At 42.0% G+C, this 20,509-nt stretch overlaps 1 protein-coding gene across 4 annotated transcripts in view; it reads left to right on the top strand.

The window, feature by feature from the left end:
• The window catches only part of COL6A5 (collagen type VI alpha 5 chain), a 156,252-nt gene that overhangs the window by 66,741 nt on the left and 69,002 nt on the right, over nt 1–20,509 (top strand). For all 4 annotated transcript variants that reach the window (XM_043474754.1, XM_043474753.1, XM_043474752.1 and 1 more), the window contains exons 18-31: nt 737–799; nt 1,444–1,509; nt 1,934–1,987; nt 5,941–5,976; nt 6,441–6,503; nt 9,464–9,526; nt 10,543–10,605; nt 11,118–11,180; nt 12,629–12,679; nt 12,981–13,016; nt 14,926–14,988; nt 17,274–17,336; nt 19,459–19,494; nt 19,617–19,653. In XM_043474754.1, the coding sequence (XP_043330689.1) occupies nt 737–799; nt 1,444–1,509; nt 1,934–1,987; nt 5,941–5,976; nt 6,441–6,503; nt 9,464–9,526; nt 10,543–10,605; nt 11,118–11,180; nt 12,629–12,679; nt 12,981–13,016; nt 14,926–14,988; nt 17,274–17,336; nt 19,459–19,494; nt 19,617–19,653 (757 nt within the window). The remainder of the gene's footprint in view (nt 1–736; nt 800–1,443; nt 1,510–1,933; nt 1,988–5,940; nt 5,977–6,440; nt 6,504–9,463; nt 9,527–10,542; nt 10,606–11,117; nt 11,181–12,628; nt 12,680–12,980; nt 13,017–14,925; nt 14,989–17,273; nt 17,337–19,458; nt 19,495–19,616; nt 19,654–20,509) is intronic.

The raw sequence follows: 20,509 nt of genomic DNA, 5'->3' as shown, positions 1-20,509 counted from the left end.
ACAGGGTCCAGGCTGGAGTGAGGCCCTGGCATGCAAAATTTAAGGAAGCACTTATTCTCAGCGTGATGTAGATTGGGTGCCTACCCAAATGTTGTACCCTTGGTATCTTGTTTGTCTGACCCTGGCTGTGGCTCCAGGATGTCAGATTTCTGGGTGACCAGAGGAGCGGGAAATAAGTCAGTCAAAATTCCTGCAAGGATGCTGGCTTGGGTGAGTTCAGTCGGGAATAGTCATCTGAAGTGACGAGGGAACATCCCTCTGACGGCTTCTGGTGGATAGCTTAATTACAGGTGTCAGAAGTGGCTAGACTGGCTGGGATGTCCCGTAAGATATCCACTAGCAATATGTAATTACTTAAATTCAAATTAACTAAAATGAAAAATTCTGTTCTCCCATCGTACTTATGCATTTCGTGTGCTTGACGGCCGCCCATGGCCAGGGGCTAGTGTACTGAATAGTGCGGATGGAGACCTCTCCATCTCTGCAGAAGGTTCTAGAGGGTGGTGCTAGACCATGAGAATTTCTACCTTTTCTCAGCCTCATTATAAATAGACCTGACTGTAGGTTTCAAACTGGGCTTGGTTCTGCTTGAGAGGCAGAAAGGAATCTGGCTGGGATAGAGGAATGTGAATCATCTGGTCTGATTGATTTTCTCCCCTCCAAATGCCACAGCACTTGAAATGTTAACACCCTCCTGCAAGCTAACTCGGAGCTCATTTTATTATTTTTTTTTCAGGGCAGCCCAGGTTCCAGAGGCCCCCCTGGGGGATATGGGGAGAAGGGCTTCCCAGGGGATCCTGTAAGTTTCTGGGGCCCAGGTGGTTCTGAACTGCATAGTTACTCCACATTTCCTGTGTTTTTTCCTCTTGTGTTTCCAATAACCTGTAGGCAAACATAATACTTGGGAGGGGTGTAGTAGGTATTGACTGAGGCTGATTTGTTGGAGGTAAACCTGCATGTGATCTGGGCTGATTATATATAAAAAACCTCAGAGATGGGAACAAAATTCCATCTTATTCATTTTAAGACTGTCAAGTTCCTTTGGGAATGAAATTTCCATAATTTTGCTTATTGAGTTTTCAGTCCTGTAGATTCCCTAATGCAGACTCGATTACAGGGGAATCTTGCTACATTTTGAATGAGTGGCATAAGCCTGTTTGGATGTGTGCATTAGTGAAGCTGCCAGTATAGAGAAGGGAAAATCACTGTAACTTCAGCAAGCACTCATAATTCTTCATTTATCATCACTAAGCCTCCTTCAGATTTAGGAAAATATTACTTTCATCTTTTAAAAAAATTGTGCTTCAAATATGGAGAATTTTCTCCCACCTCTCATTACTTAGCCCAAATTAGCTTAGTTCTTGAACATTGTACTATTTTGAGGAAAAAAAAAAAAAGGCTGATATTTCTTGATTCTAAAGTACTTTTTAAATCTTCCTCTAGGGTAATCCAGGACAAAGCAGTAACATCAAAGGACAAAAGGGCTCCAAAGGAGAACAAGGAAGACAAGTAATTGGATCTATTTAATGTATATGAGTTGGTTAATTCTGTTATGGAGCTGAGGCTTTCTTAAAGTCTAAATTAATTATTTAGTAAAATACATAACCCTTTTTTATAATTGAACAATCACTCCTCAGTTTAAGAGAGCCTTATTTTCTTGCAATAAGGCATGTCTGTAGTAACTTACATCTCTATGGGCAAAATCATCACATTTCTGGCAGGTGATATTGTTATATGGGGAAACCGTCATAGCAGTGCATGTTGCCATATCATTTTCCTCTTTAATACATACATACCCAATAGGGTTAATATGCAGAAGTATTCTTGACGCATCTGTTCAGTTTTAATGGTATTTGATGTTGTTATGCTGATGCCTTTGTCCTTTCTTCAGAATCTTTCACCTTATGATTTTGGGGAAATGATTTTCTTTCAGGGTAGAACTGGGCAGAAAGGGACGCCAGGCAGTCCTAGCTCCAAAGGGAGCAGGGTAAGTATTTCCGTGACATTTATTGCCCCTCCTTATCACCTGCAGATGCCACAGAGGCATTCAGAATATGTGTCCCTGCAGTCAGCTGATCCAAGAGTATTATCTTGACACTGTTATCATTTGGGGTCAAGATAGCTCAGTTGGTAAAGAATCCGCCTGCAGTGCAGGAGACCCCAGTTCTATTCCTGGGTCGGGAAGATCCGCTGGAGAAGGGATAGGCTACCCACTCCAGTATTCTTGGGCTTCCCTTGTGGCTCAGCTGGTAAAGAATCCGCCTGCAATGTGGGCGATATGGGCTCGATCCCTGGGTTGGGAAGATTCCCCTGGAGAAGGGAAAGGCTACCCACTCCAGTATTCTGGCCTGGAGAATTTCATGGACTGTATAATCCATGGGGTGGCAAAGAGTTGGACACAGCTGAGTGACTTTCACTTTCATGAGTCTTTGTTCTGAGGGGCTTTCCTGTGCATTATATGATATTTTCAGCATCCCTGGTCTCCACACACTAGATGTCAGTAACACCCGCTTTCCTGAGCTGTGGCACCCAGAAATGTCTGCAGATCTTGCCAAATTTCAGTCGAGGATAGTGATAGGGGGCAAACTGCTCCTGGTTGAGGACCATTGTGATGGTGTGTTTTTCCCTTTCCACCTTCTGGAAGCTTTTAAATGTCTTTGGAGAGAGCCAATGACTTTCACATGAGAATCCTCCTCCAGTAGCTCAGCATCTTTGAGCTTTTTAAAGAACATTAAGAAATATATATCTTCCCTGGTAGCTTAGAAGGTAAGGAATCTACCTGCAATACAGGATCTGGGTTCAATTCCTGGGTCAGAAAGACCCCCTGAAGAAGGAAATGGCAATCCACTCCAATATTCTTGCCTGGGAAAATCCCATGGACAGAAGAGCCTGGCTGGCTACAGTCCATGGGGTCGCAAAGAGTCGGACATGACTGAGCGACTAACACTCAAATATACTCTCTTCCTCTTCGTATATCACCAGTGGGAAAGAAAAATCACAGATATTAATAAATTCTTCCTGAATAAACCAAAACATTGGCGATTAGGGGTGAGCCAGTGGCAACCTTGAGATGCTGCAAGTAATTTTACAACATCCCGTGTGATATCACGCCTAAAACAGAAATGTTGGATTTCCCCTTCTTTTTAAAGAACAACCAAGAAATCATTTTCCCTTTGTGGACTACTGACATTAGAGAGTATGTTTATGGTGTGTTAGAAACCCACTCATCATGCACTCAGTTGGAGATCACAAAAAGAAATTACGTAAAACATCCTAGATTTGGCCCTGGGTTTTGGTCAAGAGAACACTAGAAATACTTGGCTTCCTTTTCTGTTGTAAATTTGGAATCTTCCTGCCACTTTGAAAGCTGTGGCTTTTGCCTCTCTCTCTGGGAGAGATAATGGGTGAGTGTTCTAATTCCTCCTGCCTTTGTTTATCTTGACTCAGTTCTTAAGGGGAAAGGTCTCCAGTTGGGTGACTTAGGCCTCCCAATGCTACTAGTGAAATTCTTTGGGACATTGCCCTCCTCTCCACACAAGATAATTCAAATTAATCAGAGGAAGCAGGAGATCAGCAAGATGAACTAAATGCTATAAATCTGAAAGATAAATATGTAGTTTTGTTGGTGTGAAACAGCTTTATAGCAGTCACTGTCAATTAGCACTTTTAAAAAAAGAGGTGCTGGGGCCAGGCAGAAGGATTACTACTTGGACAAACCACCCAGTGACTTTAAGTCACTTCACAGACAGGAGGCTCAGCTTGTTTCTGCCATCCTCACCCACTTTCCTGCCCATCTCCTCCTCTAACCTCTTTTCTCTTGAACTAAATGAGGCAACACGGATGGATATAAAGCAGTGGCTTTTCTACTTCTCTTTCACTTTTCCAGTGAAGGCTAGAATTCTCTATGATGGTCAGAGGATCTTAAATGGATGACAAATGCTAAAAACACAAGCAAACCTAAGACATCTCCTCGTGGGTGACACAATTTCAATCTATATAAATTAAATTGTTGCCCCAGCTCTTGAAAAAGCAATGGACCCGTGTACTAAGAACCAGACCATTTGAAAGCATGTTCCAGGCTCATTTGGGGGCTTCCCTGGTGGCTCAGATGGTAAAGATTCTGCCTGCAATGCAGGAGACCTGGGTTCAATCCCTAGCTCGGAAGGTCCCCTGGAGAAGGAAGTGGCAACCCACTCCAGTATTCTTGCCTGGAGAATCCCATGAAAAGAGGGGCCTGGTGGGCTACAGTCCATGGGGTTACAAAGAGTGGGACATGACTGAGTGACTGACATGCTTTTCTTCCAGGCCCAATGCCTTTGGCCTATCAAGCATAAGGAATACTTACAGATAGTAGTATTTATACTTGTAGAGCACCTAATTTGTGCCAGGTCCGGTTCCAACCAGTTTCAAATGTTAATTTGTGTAATCGTCATAACAAATCTATCAGGTAGAAACTATGATTATAGCCATTTTACAGATGAGAAAAAGCAAGGGACCTTGGACAAACTGGCTGGGATCAGAATGGGTAGTGAATGCTGGAGCTGGGGTTTGAACCAGGGTGTCTCACTCCTAACCAGTCAGGCTCCGGCTTATTGTACAATTGCTCTGTGCCACCCAGGCTTCAAAGGGCAAGGCGGAGCTCACAGCCGTCTGACTTCAGAGGACAATGAACGGCCTAACCATTGGGCTGCACTGTCTGTATACAGAATGAATGCCATTTCATTCTTGCTTTTTAATGGAGACAGAATTACGACATCATGAAACAGTGACTTCAAACATTATGTACTGTTTCTTCTCCGCTTTCATCTCTCAAGAGTTCTGTGAGTCACATCAAGGTACAAATAGCTGACAAATTACAAACAGCAGCTTCTCCAAAGGGTATTTGCACTTTATAAGCAAAGAGTACCTGAATCAAGAGGCAGAACCTCGCTGGAGGAATTCTAATCATTAGCCAACCTGGTGGAGGTGATGTTTGGTCAGGTGGTTTATTCTAAGAAGATTGAGAAGCTGGGCAGTTGAAAGAAAACAGCTGTTCTGTAATCATTTCCATGGCTACCTTTCCAAATGAATGTAGGGAAAAAAAAATTTTTTTTTAAGTATTTGTTTTGTATGTGAAGTAATCACAGTTGTTTATCACCACACAAAGTCGACTGATGGGTGAGATGTCCCTCCAGCAACTTCAGTGAGGCAGAGCTGGGAGGTGAGGGGTCAGGACAGACCTCATTATAGCTTTTTAGGAAAAAAGTTAGGATCTGGGGCTGGGATATCTTCCTCTGGCTTAGCCACCCTCTGGAAAGCAGAGATAGCCACTAGGTGGAGAGCCTGCCCTGGCAACGTGAAGTTGCTTCTGGAGACCTGCTGCTGGATTTTGGCTTCAGACCAGCTTTTCTCTGATGACCCTGATGGTGGCATTGTACCAGCACGTGGAACCCATCAGCCACATCCTCCCTGGAGAATTCCATGGAGTCTAAGGGGCACTGTATGTAATGATATTTCACTCTCCCCTGAGATATGATCAGGGGCTGGGACAGAGAGCAGTGGATATGGCACATCTTGTTCTCAAGCAGGAAACCTCTGATCAGCAGACAGTACTTTGTGGGATTTGCCGGAGCGGGTGGGCATCAGACAGGTGCTCTGGGATGATCTGATTCTCCAAACAGCCTCCCAGATAATTGTCAGGGTTGTCAGACTAGAGCTGAGTCTGTAATGACTTTTTTTTTTTTTTGTAATGACTTTTCGATTGGCTTGCAATCAATCCCCCAAATGTTAGTTAGTAATTAAGTGCCTGGTGTGTAAGCTTGTCTTTGGAGAGTGGCTCGGGGAAGTCGTTTCTGCAAGCTGCCCGTTATTCTGTCTATCGGGAACAAGAGAGATCGGATTGCCTCTAAGGAGCCTCCATCTAGACACCCACTCACTAACCCTCTGTCTTTTCTGATCCAGGGAAGACAAGGCCATAGGGGAGCCCAGGGAGCCTTGGTGAGTAGCCTTTCTCTCCTGTCCTCTACGGGAGGTGGGGCCAATGAGCTAGCATTTGATAAGGGTGCTGCAGGAAGTGCCGAGCACTGGATATGAGCCCTACCAACCGGTGGAGCCAGTGTCCATCAGTTAGGTGGCCAGACACAGGACAGACCTAAAGTAAGGCAAGCCTCCTTCATGAACACCTCAGAGACAAGGGGACCTGTGTGGATCTGCAGACTGTGCTGTTCACCGACCCTGGGCTTTGACTGCAAGACAGAGCAATTCTGTCTTAGAGTAAGGAATGACCTGGAGTCCAGTCCTTAGACAGCATGGAAGAGTACAGTCCTAGGCCAAGAGGGGCACGATCCAAGTCAGACAAGACAGTTCCAGGTACCATGCCATGCAGCACTAGGTACTGTGAAGAGAAAACCTAGATGGAAACCATGTGAAGAGAATCTTAACACTGAAAATTCATCCATCAGGGGGAACCCGGGACGCCTGGACCTCAAGGTGAATCAGGAGCTGAAGGATTACAAGGCTCACAGGTGTGTCGGAATATTTATAATACTGATAATAATGCTGCTATTCTGATGGGAAGATGTAGTTCTGTGTAAACATAAAAAACTGAAACAATTTGAAGTTGCCCCTACCCTCCTCCATGGTACATGTCTCAGGGATTCTGCATTTCCCAATGCGGGTAGATGACTTTGCTCCATTTTTGCAGCTCACTTATAGAGGAAAGCTTGCTCTTGTGTGTACCTGGCATCGTGTCTGCATTTTAATCATAATGAATTATTGAGACCTTAATACTTTGTCACTAATCAGTATCCGGATCAACAAATTGGTTTTACTTAAGTGAGGTCCTGCACACAGACTCCCATAAAGGAAACTTAGAAATTGACAACTGTTATTAACCTCTTCTGAAGCTAGCTCTATGGGGGGTGACAGGGCTTCCAGAATATCACTGATAGGGCTCCATTTGAGGCATCTGCATATTCTCTTGGTCATATCATTAGTGAGACAGGCATTGGAGTTGTGACATCTCTTTCTTTTCCATATCAGAAATATGCTAGGGTCATCCAAGACAGTGGCTTTAACACAAGGGTAGTTGGTCACCTTGCTATTCTTTGGAACTCTACATTCAAATGGGTATATCTTTCCTTTTCTCCTTTGCCTTTTGCTTCTCTTCTTTCTCAGCTATTTGTAAGGCCTCCTCCAACAGCCATTTTGCCTTTTTGCATTTCTTTTTCCTGGGGATGGTCTTGATCACTGTCTCCTGCACAATGTCACTAGCCAAGATGATCACTCACCTAGAGCCAGACATCCTGGAACGCAAAGTCAAGTGGGCCTTAGGAAGAATCACTACAAACAAAGCTAGTGAAGGTGATGGAATTCCACTTGAGCTATTTCAAATCCTAAAAGAGGATACTGTGAAAGTGCTGTACGTAATATGCCAGCAAATTTGGAAAACTCAGCAGTAGCCACAGGACTGGAAAAGGTCAGTTTTCATACCAATCCCAAAGAAGAGCAATGCCAAAGAATGTTCAAACTACTGCATAATTGCACTCATCTCACATGCTAGCAAAGTAATGCTCAAAATTCTCCAGGCCAGGCTTCAATAGTACATGAACCATGAACCTGCAGATGTTCAAGCTGGATTTAGAAAAGTCAGAGGAACCCGAGATCAAATGGCCAACATCCACTGGATCGTCAAAAAAGCAGAAATTTCCAGAAAAAAACGTCCATTTCTGCTATATTGATTATGCCAAAGCCTTTGATTATGTAGATCACAACAAACTATGGAAAATTCTTGAAGAGATGGGATTATCAGACCACCCTACCTGTCTCCTGAGAAATCTGTGTGCAGGTCAAGAAGCAACAGTTAGAACTGGAGGTAGAACACCGACTTGTTCCAAACTAGGAAAGGAGTACATTCAAAGCTGTATATTGTTACCCTGCTTATTTAACTCATGTACAGAGTACATCTTGTGAAATGCCAGGCTGGATGAAGCACAAGCTGGATTCAAGATTGCTGGGAGAAATATCAATAACCTCAGATATGCAGATGACACCACCCTTATGGCAGAAAGCGAAGAAGAACTAAAGAGCCTCTTGATGAAAGTGAAAGAGGAGAGTGAAAAAGCTAGGTTAAAATTCAACATTCAAAAAACTAAGGTCATGGCATCTGGTCCCATCACTGCATGGCAAATAGATGGGGAAACAATGGAAACAGTGAGAGACTATTTTCCTGGGCTCCAAAATCACTGCAGATGGTGACTGCAGCCGTGAAATTAAAAGATGCTTACTCCTTGGAAGAAAAGTTATGACAAACCTAGAAAGCATGTTAAAAAGCAGAGACATTACTTTGCCAACAATGGTCCGTCTAGTCAAAGCTATGGTTTTTCCAGTAATCACGTATGGATGTGAGAGTTGGACTATAAAGAAAGCTGAGCACCGAAGAATTAATGCTTTTGAACTGTGGTAGTGGGGAAGACTCATTTGAGAGTCTGTTGGACTGCAAAGAGATCCAACCAGTCAATCCTAAAGGAAATCAGTCCTGAATATTCATTGGAAGGACTGATGCTGAAGCTGAAGCTCCAATACTTTGGCCACCTGATGCGAAGAACTGACTCATTGGAAAATACCCTGATGCTCGGAAAGATTGAAGGCAGGAGGAGAAGGGGACGACAGAGAATGAGATGGTTGGATGGCCTCACTGACTCGATGGATGTATTTGAGCAAGCTCTAGGAGTTGGTGATGGACAGGGAGGCCTGGCGTGCTGCAGTCCATGGGACTGCAATGAGTCAGACATGACTGCCAGCCTAAGTCCATCCCCAGCCTTTGTAGGGAGAGGAGTGGTGTTATCTGAGCCCCTATAGGGTTCCTGTGATGCTCAGACTGTGAACCAAGGTGAGAGTGGGTGCTCTGACCACCATTCACCCTGAGCAGCCAAAACATCTTACAGCTGCTGTTTTGGTGATGAGAAGCTATACCAGCACCTCTCATTTTCCTTTCCATGCGAGAGAACCATATGAGAACCAAACAATTGATGGGAAATATGGCAGCTAATATGTTTTAATTCCTCTGATAGAGATCTTCTGTGAAAATGTCCTTTTGTGCTAACTTAGAACAACTTGCTTTCTCTTTTACACATCGAAGTACTTTGGCCCGATAACTTGCCACATCACAGGAGTCCATCTGCCTACTGTTTGTGTCTCGCTTCCTTCTTCTGTGGGTTTTATTTCTTCTTTAAATCTCTTTTCCATTTCTACCTGTTACAGAGGGATAAGGTCTTATACCCAGGCAGGGAATTTCTTCATAAGAGCTGCTCCACGGAGTCGGGATCTCCCAGCACCTTCTCTTCTGAGACAAGCTTAATCATTGTGTTAAACTGCTTGAAGGGCTAGGCTGGTGCTTTTCCATGCGCGTCTTTCAAGAGCAGTAGCAAAGAAAACCCCTTTTCATTGACTTGATTGCATTGTGTTTCTTTTGTCACCCCCAAAGGGATTAAGCGGACCTCCGGGCAAGAAAGGAGAGAAGGGAGACGAAGGACAGAAAGGACCGCAGGTGCGTGACCAAGGTGGTCCTGTCAGTGGCCTCCAACCTCCCTTCTCCTCTTGCTTCAGAAACATCTTCGCATAGAGATTATATTATATTATCTAGATGTGGAGTCTTTCATTTGAGGATTAACCTGGGACAAACTGGGGGAAAAATACTTAGCACAGCTCAGATTCCCTGTTCATTCCCCCTTCTCCTTCCCTGGGGTTTGATTTGGAAAGCACAGACCTACTTCATCTGCCTGAAGAAAGCCTTTAGGAGAATGCGCATCATGCTGACTCAGGAACATTTACAAACCTGATACATTATTCAGGCTTTTCTAACTTTTGAAAATTATCTGTGTCATGCCTGTCTCCGTTGATGAGAGATATTTGAAACTGACTCTACAAAGATTGCTTGCTACTCGAATTTATTTGATTTCAAAGTTCAGCTTTGAATTCACCCCCTGAAGCTACTTGCTTCCTGAGTTTCTGATGGTGAATAATGAGAGTTTGGATGGTAAGAGATTCATATGAAAACGTTCTGAATCTGTTCACTTTTTCAGTGCAGATGGCGAGAGTTTAGAAGGCAAGGGCTGCCTGTGTTTGCTTTAGTGATCTTCCCAGCGTGGTTGTGAGAGACATGTTGGCCCCCTTTGCAGGTTAGGAACACATTTGGCATCCCTTTTCACATACCTGGATGGCGCAGAGCGTGAAAGTGACAATGACAGCACAACGTCTTGTTCTAACAAGATCAGTCCATTACAGAGTTGCCACATTCAGAAGTAATGTGTGTTGCATCAAGGGTGCCATTTTAATTTCTCACTAAGGCCCCATCTGGACTAGGCACATCCCTGTAAATGAAAACTTGGGCTCCTTTAACCAGGACTGAATCCCAAGGCATCTGGTTTCAGGTTGGGTCTCTTTCTCTTCTTCAGCAAGTATCAAGAAGTCGTTAGAAATGACACAAAGAAAAGCCAATCTATTCTGACAGATTTTGTATGAATTGTTGCAGTGCCAAAGTCTATGTTTCCTGTTTTCTTTCAGGGTGCTCCTGGACCAGTAGGAGATAAAGGGAGTGTTGGAAGGCCTGGTCTTTTGGGGAAAAAGGTAAATTCCTACAGATTTCAAATGCTGAGAAAAGAGGAGCTCCGTTTTTTGAATTTTCATGTTAATTCTTCACATGATCCAGGCACCATCAACCACTCACCCATTTTCTGCAATAGATTCTTTTCCTTTCTCTGTGAAATTGCCTCATTTCACTAGGAGAGACATGGTTTATTCACCTATCATAAAGCAACTCTGATAAACTCAACTCCCTGGTTTTCTGAATGCATCAAGGCACTTGTGGCAGAGTTGGCCAGGGACATGGGGGATGTCAGAGCTCAAATCTGTTCATGCATGCAGTCTTCTGTCTAACTCAACCTGCCTTCTTGGAAGTGTCCTTACTTCCAAGATCCCTAGAGAACAGACCACTGGCCTGTTCAGAATCCCACTCTCCTGCTCAAGACCTTTCAGAGGCTCCCTCCTCCAAGGCAGCTTCATGGGCCTGAGCTCTGTCCTGTGGTGGAAGCCAGGCTTGATTTTTACTGATCTGAAGCTCTTCTTGCCTCACTCACTAGGGAGAACCTGGAATTCCTGGAGATCCAGGGCCAGCGGGGCAAGTTGGACAGCGAGGAAAGCAGGTACGAGGTTTTAGGACCCTCACCCTTTCTCAGTTCCAAGGGCTCAGTAAGCGGAAGAGGGCTGATACTATCAGGTCAAGCAGCTGGGTCCAGAAGATGTTTTGGGACCTCCGAGGAAGATGTGAGGACGTTCCTCTGGCTCCCTGCAGCTTTCATTCTGCAGCTGGTCTGTCTGCTGAAACAAGGGGAGAACAGTTGTTAACAGGGAACACGGAATGCAGAGAGAATAACGGATGAGTTCAGGATGTTAACAACCTATATGGCCTTGTCAGTTGCAAGTCAGGACTGCCAGTTTCTCTTGAGTTCCTGCAAAACTCCAGAGTGACGAGAAGAGGGGAGGATCAAGAAGGATCAAGAAATAGGGTATCTGTTTTAGTGTCTCCGGCTGTACCAGGACCTCAGTAGTTCACTGAGCCACCAATATAGGAAAAACTAGGAAAATTTTTATTTTCTTCTCAAAAATAATGTTTATTAAAATGTTGCGTGTAAATATTGTAGAAAGTTGGGTAAACATAAAATATGGGAAATGGAAAAAAAAATTACCCATAATCCCACCATTTTGAAATATGTAACATTAATATCCTGGGATACTTAAAAAACTCCTATTTTTCCCTATTAACACTGTATCATGAACATATTTTCAAGTCATTACATCTTCCCCTCAATGTTGCTTTTAGTAGCTTCAAAATATTCTACTGAATGTATGTACCTTAGCTCATTTGACCGATTTCTTATTACTGTATATTCAGTTTACTTTCAGTTTTTCACTGTCTTAAATAGCACAGCAATGAACATTCTTGTATGTAACTAAGTTTTTGGATGAAGCCATAATTAATTTCTACATAGGAATTTCTAGAAGTAGCATAGCTAGGTCAAGGAATATGTACATATTTAATTAAGGCTTTAAACCCTATTGCAACATGCCCTTAGGAAAAATCAAACAAGGTATAAATTGTTATTCAGGAAAAGTATTCACTTCAAGGCATACATACCAACAATAGGCATTGTCCTTTTTTTTTTTTTCTTCATCTTTACCAATTTTATCTCGTTACTGTTTCAAATTGCATTTCTTTGGTTACTAGTGAGGATAACACTTTTCCATATGTTTACTGGTCATTTATAATTCTTCTTTGAGGAATTCCTCACCCAGTGTTCTTTGGACTAGCTCTTAATTTTCCAGGCAAGTAACCACTACTGATCCGTCAGTCTAAATGGCCATCCCTCTGCCTCCTGCAATGTCTGAAAAGCAGAGCTGACCGGTAAAGTACCACGGCCATACCAGGAAATGCAGAAAACTAAGCAACATGCATATTTTAAGAGTTCAAGGTTGTCAGGCTCCCTCCACCTGGAAGTCCCCAGGGCTTTGCTCCTGACACTATAATCTCCTCAGTATAAGTTACAATTAATTTTCACTTTTAAGGAACTGAAATAAACTGATTTGTTCACAGGGTGATGATGGCATCCCAGGTTATGGTCCTGTGGGACGAAAAGGAGTCAAGGTAAATATGGAAAACAATTATTTCTTTAATTGGTGAAAGTGTTAGCCTCTCACTTGTGTCCAACTCTTTGAGACCCCATGGACTGTAGCCCACCAGCTTCTCTATCCATAGAATTCTCCAGGCAAGAATACTGGAGTAGGTTGCCATTCCTTTCTCCAGGGGATCTTCCCGACTCAGGGATCAAACCCAGGTCTCTTGCATTGCAAGCATATTCTTAACCATCAAACTTAATAATAGAAGAAATGATTATACTGCAGAAATGGTGTGTTGATTTATTTATGTTATCTGCTGAAAATTGCAGGGTTCAAGAGGATTCCCTGGAGATATGGGCCAAAAGGTATGGTGCACATGAACTTGTCAAATTTACTGTGATCTTGACCTTCTACATGAGAAGTAAGATAAGTCAGTGGATCTGAATGAAACAGAAAAAAAAAAAAAAGCAGGATAATTGGTTGCCTGAGCTTCATAAAAAAAAGGACCATACTTAACCCCTATGAATCCTTAAATTGGAAAAGATGTCCTTCACTGCCTGATATTCCTTGTCTTGAAACCCTACCTCTAGGTACCCTCTCAAGTTCACTCCTTTGTCTTTTTCTTGATTTCTCTACCCTGGTGATCTCATGCAAAACTCTTGGCATCTGCTATTGTTCTTTGCCCTTCATCTTCATAGCTTCACTTCCTCTGGCCTGAAAGACTACAAGAGTCTTCTCATTGGTTTCCTACTTTCAAATTTAACCTCAGTTAGTTCAAAACACTATTGTCACCTGTTTTTTCCAAGGTATAGCTTTGTTATGTTACTTTCTTGATCAAACATCTTCTAGAATTCCTATTGCCTATCAGCCTGAATTTGACCTCCAAGGGCTATGACCAGATGCCCCTTCCATTTTAACTCAGGTTATTTGTATTCTATACATTGGAATTCTGTGATAAGAATTCTTTTAAAAATCTTGCAAATGAACTTATTTACAAAATAAACCTACAGACACAGAAAACAAATGTGTGATTACCAAAGGGGTAAGTTGGGGAGGGATAAATTAGGAGTTTGGGATTAATATATATGTTCTCCTGCTGCTGCTGCCGCTAAGTCACTTCAGTCGTGTCCGACACTGTGTGACCCCATAGATGGCAGACCACCAGGTTCCCCCATCCCTGGGATTCTCCAGGCAAGAATACTGAAGTGGGTTGCCATTTCCTTCTCCAATACAGGAAAGTGAAAAGTGAAAGTGAAGTCGCTCAGTTGTGTCTGACTCTTAGCAACCCCAAGGACTGTAGCCTACCAGGCTCCTCTGTCCATGGGATTCTCCACACTCTACTATATATAAAACAGATAACCAGCTGTATAGTACAGGGAACTATACTCAATATTTTGTAAAAATTTTTAAGGAAATGGAATCTGAAAAAGAATATATATATGTGTGTGTATGTGTATCACTGAATCACTGTGCTATACACCTGAAACTAACATCATAAATCAACTATACTTCTATACTTCAATAAAAAGTCAAATAAATAAATAAAATTATCCTGTCTAGAAGACTGGCTTCCAATCATTGATGGAAAATATGGTTGAAAAAATAGAATGTCTGAGCAAACTGACTCAACCTCAGTAAAGGAAAATAGCCAAGTTTTGAGTCCCCTTAACAGTGGTTTTAATTGATGAATTACCAAAAGAGATTCTTTTCTAGGTGGAGAAGGGTACAAGAAGGGACTACATAAATAACTTTTAGAATAGGAGTTCTCATTGTAAAGGACCAATTTTCTAATTTGCTGATAAAGAGAAAATTAGCACATTTCAATTTACAGATAAATGTGAAATTAGCTTATTGATTAAGTGCTAAATTAGTTTTCCACCCAAGTCAGAATAAATTTGTTTTTACCTTTAACTTTTTGAGAAACAACTCAGGAATTTAGGAAGTAATTCATTGTTTAGTACTTTATAAAGTCAGCACCCCATATGTTTTCCTTGATTTTCAAGCAATTCTCTTTAGGTATTTTTAGTAACTGATGGACGAGCCATTGGATTGATATTTATGCATAAATATTTGTGTTCTCAGACAATTAAAATAGTTTGGGGAATATCTAAGTGTATCATTTAGACTTAGTTCTAAATTATAAGAAGCGAGACATTTAATGTTTAGTATGTGATATAGTTACAAAATCAATTAGGTTTTGGTTTGGAGAGAATTATTTTCATTTTATCATAGCAAGCATTTTAACATCTTGATTTCTTATATTTGACTCTTTAGGGTGATGCTGGTGATCCTGGAATTCCTGGTGGGCCTGGACCAAAAGGATTTAGGGGATTAACCGTAAGTGGTCTATAATTGCAGAAATAATAAATATTTCTTTGAAGATTCTGGCCTTTATATTATAATTATAAATGTGGATTGTCAATCCAACTCAGGGTCATCTGAAATGCCACTTCCTAGCTGTGTGATCTTCAACACAACTTTTCAAGGTCTCTATTGCTGTAACATGAGAGTTAATGACACCAAAAGTCCCTTTGAGCTCCAAAATTCTATGGTTGCATGAATCTGAACTATTTTAAGTTTTTGCAGATTGATAATAAGCTGTTCCAATAAATGCCAGTGTCTTCCAGTCTTTTCTAAGACATATATTAAAGCCCAGGGTATTAACCCTGTGAGTGGAAATGAAGCATGAAGCTGACATCTTCCCACTATGTCCTGGAGCATTTTCTGACAATTCTGGTTCCAGAGTCATGGTCACTTGAGGTGTTCATTTTAAGCAAGTCTGTTGAGATGTTCTAATAGCAAAGTGCAGAGTGTTATAGTTGTTGAAAAACAAAATGCTGAGACAAGCATCCTTTCATTTTAAAATTGAGTGTTATATCAATGGTCATTAGCATTGTGAAAGAGATGCAATTGAGTAGATGCAATTTACATCTGGTTGGATATTTTTCATTAGCATCTATATCCATTACCTTGAATTATGGGGAATGATACAGCCAACCCATGTCGTAATGAATGTGGGGAATTATTTTCTTGTTTGGTCCTTTGCAGATGGTAGGTTTTATTAGCTCTCCACATGCTCTAGTATGTTTGCTTTTTAAAATGCTAATTCTAGCTTATGATTGATTTAGATTTAAATGCACAGCCAGTGCCTCTTCACTAGATGAAGAGGCTAAGAAGGAAATGGATGTTTACCAGTTATTAAGAATGGCTATTTAAAGAGTTTCTTGATGAAAGTGAAAGAGAGGAGTGAAAAAGTTGGCTTAAAACTCAACACTCAAAAAACTAAGATCATGGCATCCGGTCCCATCACTTCATGGCAAATAGATGGGAGAACAACGGAAACAGTGATAGACTTTATTTCTGGGGGCTCCAAACTCACTGCAGAAGGTGATTGCAGCCATGAAATTAAAAGATGCTTGCTCCTTGGAAGAAAAGCTATGACCAACCTAGACAGCATATTAAAAAGCAGAGACATTACTTTGTCACCAAAGGTCTGTCTAGTCAAGGCTATGGTTTTTCCAATAGTCATGTATGGATGTGAGAGTTGGACTATAAAGAAAACTGAGTGCCGAATATTTGATGCTTTTAAACTGTGGTGTTGGAGAAAACTCTTGAGAGTCTCTTGGACTGCAAAGAGATCAAACCAGTCAATCCTAAAGGAAATCAGTCCTGAATATTCATTGGAAGGACTGATGCTGAAGCTCCAATACTTTGGCCACCTGATGCGAAGAACTGATTGATTTGAAAAGACCCCAGTGCTGGGAAAGATTGAAGGCAGGAGGAGAAGGAGACAGCAGAGAATGAGATGGTAGGATGATGTTACTGACTCAATGGACATGAGTTTGAGCAAGCTCCAGGATTTGGTGATGGACAGGGAAGCCTGGCATGCTGCAGTCCATGGGGTCGCAAAGATCGGACACGACTGAGCGACTGAACTGAACTGAACTGAAGAATGGCTATTTAGAATTAAAGATAAAAATTATATATCATCTCAATAAATGCTGAAAAAACATTGGACAAAATTCAACATCTTTTCTGTATAAAAACTCTTAACAAATTAGGTATAGAAGAAATGTACGTCAATACAATACATACAAAAAATCTGCAGCTAACATCACACTCGACAATGAAAGGTTGAAAACTTTCCTGCTAGGACCAGGTACAAGACAAAGGTGTCCACTTTCTCTACCCTATTCAACATAGTACTGGAAGTCCTAGCTAGAGGGATTACACAAGAAAGGGAAATAAAAGTCATTCTAATGAAAGGGAAGAAGTAGAAGTGTCTATTTGCAGTGATATGATCTTATAGATAGAAAATCTTAAAGACTTCACCAAAAAAATGCTAGAACTAATAAAGTCAGTAAAGTTGCAGGATACAAAATCAACATATAAAAATAAGTTGCATTTCTATACACTAACAATGAACTGTTGGAAAAGTTAGTTTTTCTCTGAGTTCTATGAGTAAAAAGGATGGCTATTTATGCTAAAAGTAAGGAACTTGCTTGACTTGAACTATTGTTTGCTTTTTCTAAATTTTTAAAAGCAATTATAAGGTCTCATTAAGGCTGAGGGAGTCCCCATGGATAGAGGATGTGGAAACTCATGTATATTTCTACCTGCAGCTCACGGTAGGCTTGAAAGGTGAAAAAGGCTCTCCAGGACGCCAAGGACCTCCTGGACGGAGAGTAAGTACACTCACGAGTACTAAGTACTGTGCGGCTTCATAGGATGCCCAATGGAATGGGCACAGAACGTAAAGTCAGAAACATTGGGTTCAAGTCCAAGTTCTGTTTCTTGCTGCCTGGGTGCCCTGGGCCTATTAGTTTCCTTCTAAGATGGTAATGATGTGTCCTGTTTGAACCACCTCAAAAGGTAGCTGTGAGGCTCAGATAATCAACTGTGAATGTTCTTTGTAAACTATAAAATTTCAATACAAATATGAGCTAGGACTGTTCATTTTTACTGAGGCTTTAAAATAGAGATAGAATTGCATAAGCTTCATTAAGGTGTCCTGACAAGTTGATAAGAGTTTCCCAAGACACTGTTGTTACTTTCCTGAACTCATGATTTCAATGCTAAAGAGATTTGGAGGTAAAATTGCCACTTTGCTCTGTGATTGAATTATGAGGGATTCAGTTCCCTCTAGAAGCATTCCTGAGCAGAGCCAGGCACATCTCTCACGGCAAGATATCCACATCTCTATGTTAGTGCCTTTTGTTTTACTGTGATGACTTATTAACCTGTTTCTCCCCTCCTAAACAGAACAGTCAAGTAAGAGCTAAATGTTGCCCCTGCCTGTTTCGTGTGTGAGGTGCAGAAAGCAGTGTGTGAAGGAGAGGAGCAACTGCTTACTCTTGTTTTGTGCAGTGTGACTGTTTTCTGACTACCTGGAGGCGTTCTTTAACTTGCTACTTCATAAAGAAAAAAAAAATGCATCTTTCATGGAAAACTGAGTCTGTAATAGAATGAGAATCAACGAGAGTAAAGGATACTCTGATATAATCTTTTCTTTTGCATGAAGGAACTAGTGACTATTCTTAGGCACGTGGGTGAGAATCGAGTTCCTGGGTCAATCTGGACTGGTCTCCTTTCCAGATTCTGGAGCTCGCCCTGGGGGTCCCACATCTTCCTGCTCTTGTGTTTGGCCGTGCTGATCTAGACTGTGGCTTCTCTGTCTCAGGCCTGTGGCCCTTAGCTTCTGCTGAAGAAGTTGCTCCAAGTTATTCTTAAACTCAGTCTTTCGGGACCTACTCTCTACCGTCTGATCTTCTGTAGGATGTGGGCTGTCCATCCTGTTCATTAGTTGGAAACTGTTCCTCCTTCTGTTTAAAGGGCTGTACATTCTTTTCTGTTTCCTGCTGTCACTTGTAAAGGGAAGAATGAGATTCTGCAGCTTTTAGTGAGAGGCATATTTCCTGATTTGGATCAGGAAGAAAATATGCCCCCAGAGGGTAAGATCATGGATGCCATCACATTTCTGGTTAACAGTAGCAGCATGCAGAGGGGTACCTCAGCCCTCAGCAGATGTTTAGCTGTTCATTGGGTGGATGGATGGATGGATGGGTGCTCAGGTTATCATTTAGAAAGAGGTTCTTTCACTGACGTCAGTAGTTGAGCTTCTGGCGGAGAGTCAGTGAAATTGCATAGCAGTCATGAACATGTGATAACATTTTCTGAAGCCAGCATCCTAGCTTTCACCAGCTGCCCAGAGGGATTCCTATGTGCAAACACATTAAGAACCAAATGCCAAGAAGAAGGCTGATCCTCATAAAAGAAATTAAAAGAGAGAAAGAGAAAAACTCACAGTGTCAAGAAAAGTGGCTGTGTGTGTTTAGGAGCCTTCCTTGACTCATCTCACCTGATTATCTGTACTCCTTCCATCCAACACCTTTCAGGATTTACGGGCTTAGTGTGCATGCTCTCCTTCCATGTAGCGTCCATTCTGCTATGTAATTGCCTTTTTCACATATGGGGTGGCTGCATGCTGCTGCCAGAAATTTAAATATACTTCAGTAAATGTCTCTCCTTCATGCTATTTCTTGGGAAGCTTACTGCTTGTAATTTTAAGTATTCTTATGAGAAATGCCTTCTAAATGTTCTATCTGCAGTACATAAATCTTTAAGAAATACTTTTGTTTCTTTCCTTCTTGTCATCCTAGAAAAATCATTCAGTTCAATCCAGGTAGATATTAGCTTAATTGATCAAATGCTGAAACAGAAAGGTTTATACTCTTGGTGTGTGTCAGGAAATAGCGTTGAAGACTCCAGTTCTTCTACTAATAACTTGCTCTGTGTTTGTTTTCCTAGGGCCCTAAAGGGATGGCAGGGCAGCCCGTATATTCTGTATGTATCTCATTATTCACGTACACAAAAAAATGCAACCCGTTCCCTGGGAAATGAATATGGCCACTTGGAAGTCACCGTGCTCATGTTTCTTTTTTTCCTCTCTCCTTTTCCACTTACAGCAATGTGATCTAATCCAGTTCATGCGGGACCGCAGTCGTGAGTATCTGTGTGTCTTAGGGCATTGGTGCTTGGTGGGGGCACTTAGGACGAAAGCCGTGTGGGGATGCGGAATCAGTAGGCTGGACTCGCTGGTGGAGAAGCCCCATGTCCTCAGCAGCAGGCTTGCTGTGAGTCCCTGCTGCGGGAACAGCTCATGACAAAGGTGGAAGGAAAAGACACGTGCCTTAGCTCAGAGGTGTACTTTCTAGAGGGAGAGAAAACACGCCTGTGAAATACAATGTGACCAACTCAAAAGGTGTGTGACTCAGCTCACACTAGGATAGCAGTTATGTACCAAGGCCTGGAGGGCATGATGTGAAAGGGATGAACGTGGCGGTTTGAGGTGATATATATGCTGTTGCTGTTTGCTTGCTCAGTCGTGTCCCATGTCCAACTTTTTGCGACCCAGTGGACTGAGGCCCACAAGGCCCCTCTGTCCATGGGATTTCCCAGGCAAGAATACTGGAGTGGGCTGCCATTTCCTTCTCAAGGAGATCTCCCTAGTTCAGAAATTAAATCCAAGTCTCCTGCATTGGCAGGCAGATTCTTTCCCACAGAGCCCCAGGGAAACCCCTATATGTACACACACACACACACACACACACACACACCACACTAGAAACAAATATAAGAAGAGAAATTGGGGAAATGTAGCCATGTATTATGTTAGGGTGGTAGACTTGTATGTGGTTTTTCTTTCTTTGTGTTTCCATTGTGGTTTATAGTCATGCTACACAATCACAATCAGAGGAATGGAAAATCCGAGAGACTTACTGAAGGAGATTAGATAAAAATGTAGTCATTGCAGGTGTATGGCCAGCAAGGACCAACAACAGAATCAAGTTTAAAATAC

Source organism: Cervus canadensis, chromosome 7 (genome assembly GCF_019320065.1).
Source record: "Cervus canadensis isolate Bull #8, Minnesota chromosome 7, ASM1932006v1, whole genome shotgun sequence".
Lineage (NCBI taxonomy): Eukaryota > Metazoa > Chordata > Mammalia > Artiodactyla > Cervidae > Cervus > Cervus canadensis.
The sequence above is the reverse complement of the archived record's forward strand: the minus strand, read 5'-3'. Positions and strand labels throughout refer to the sequence as shown.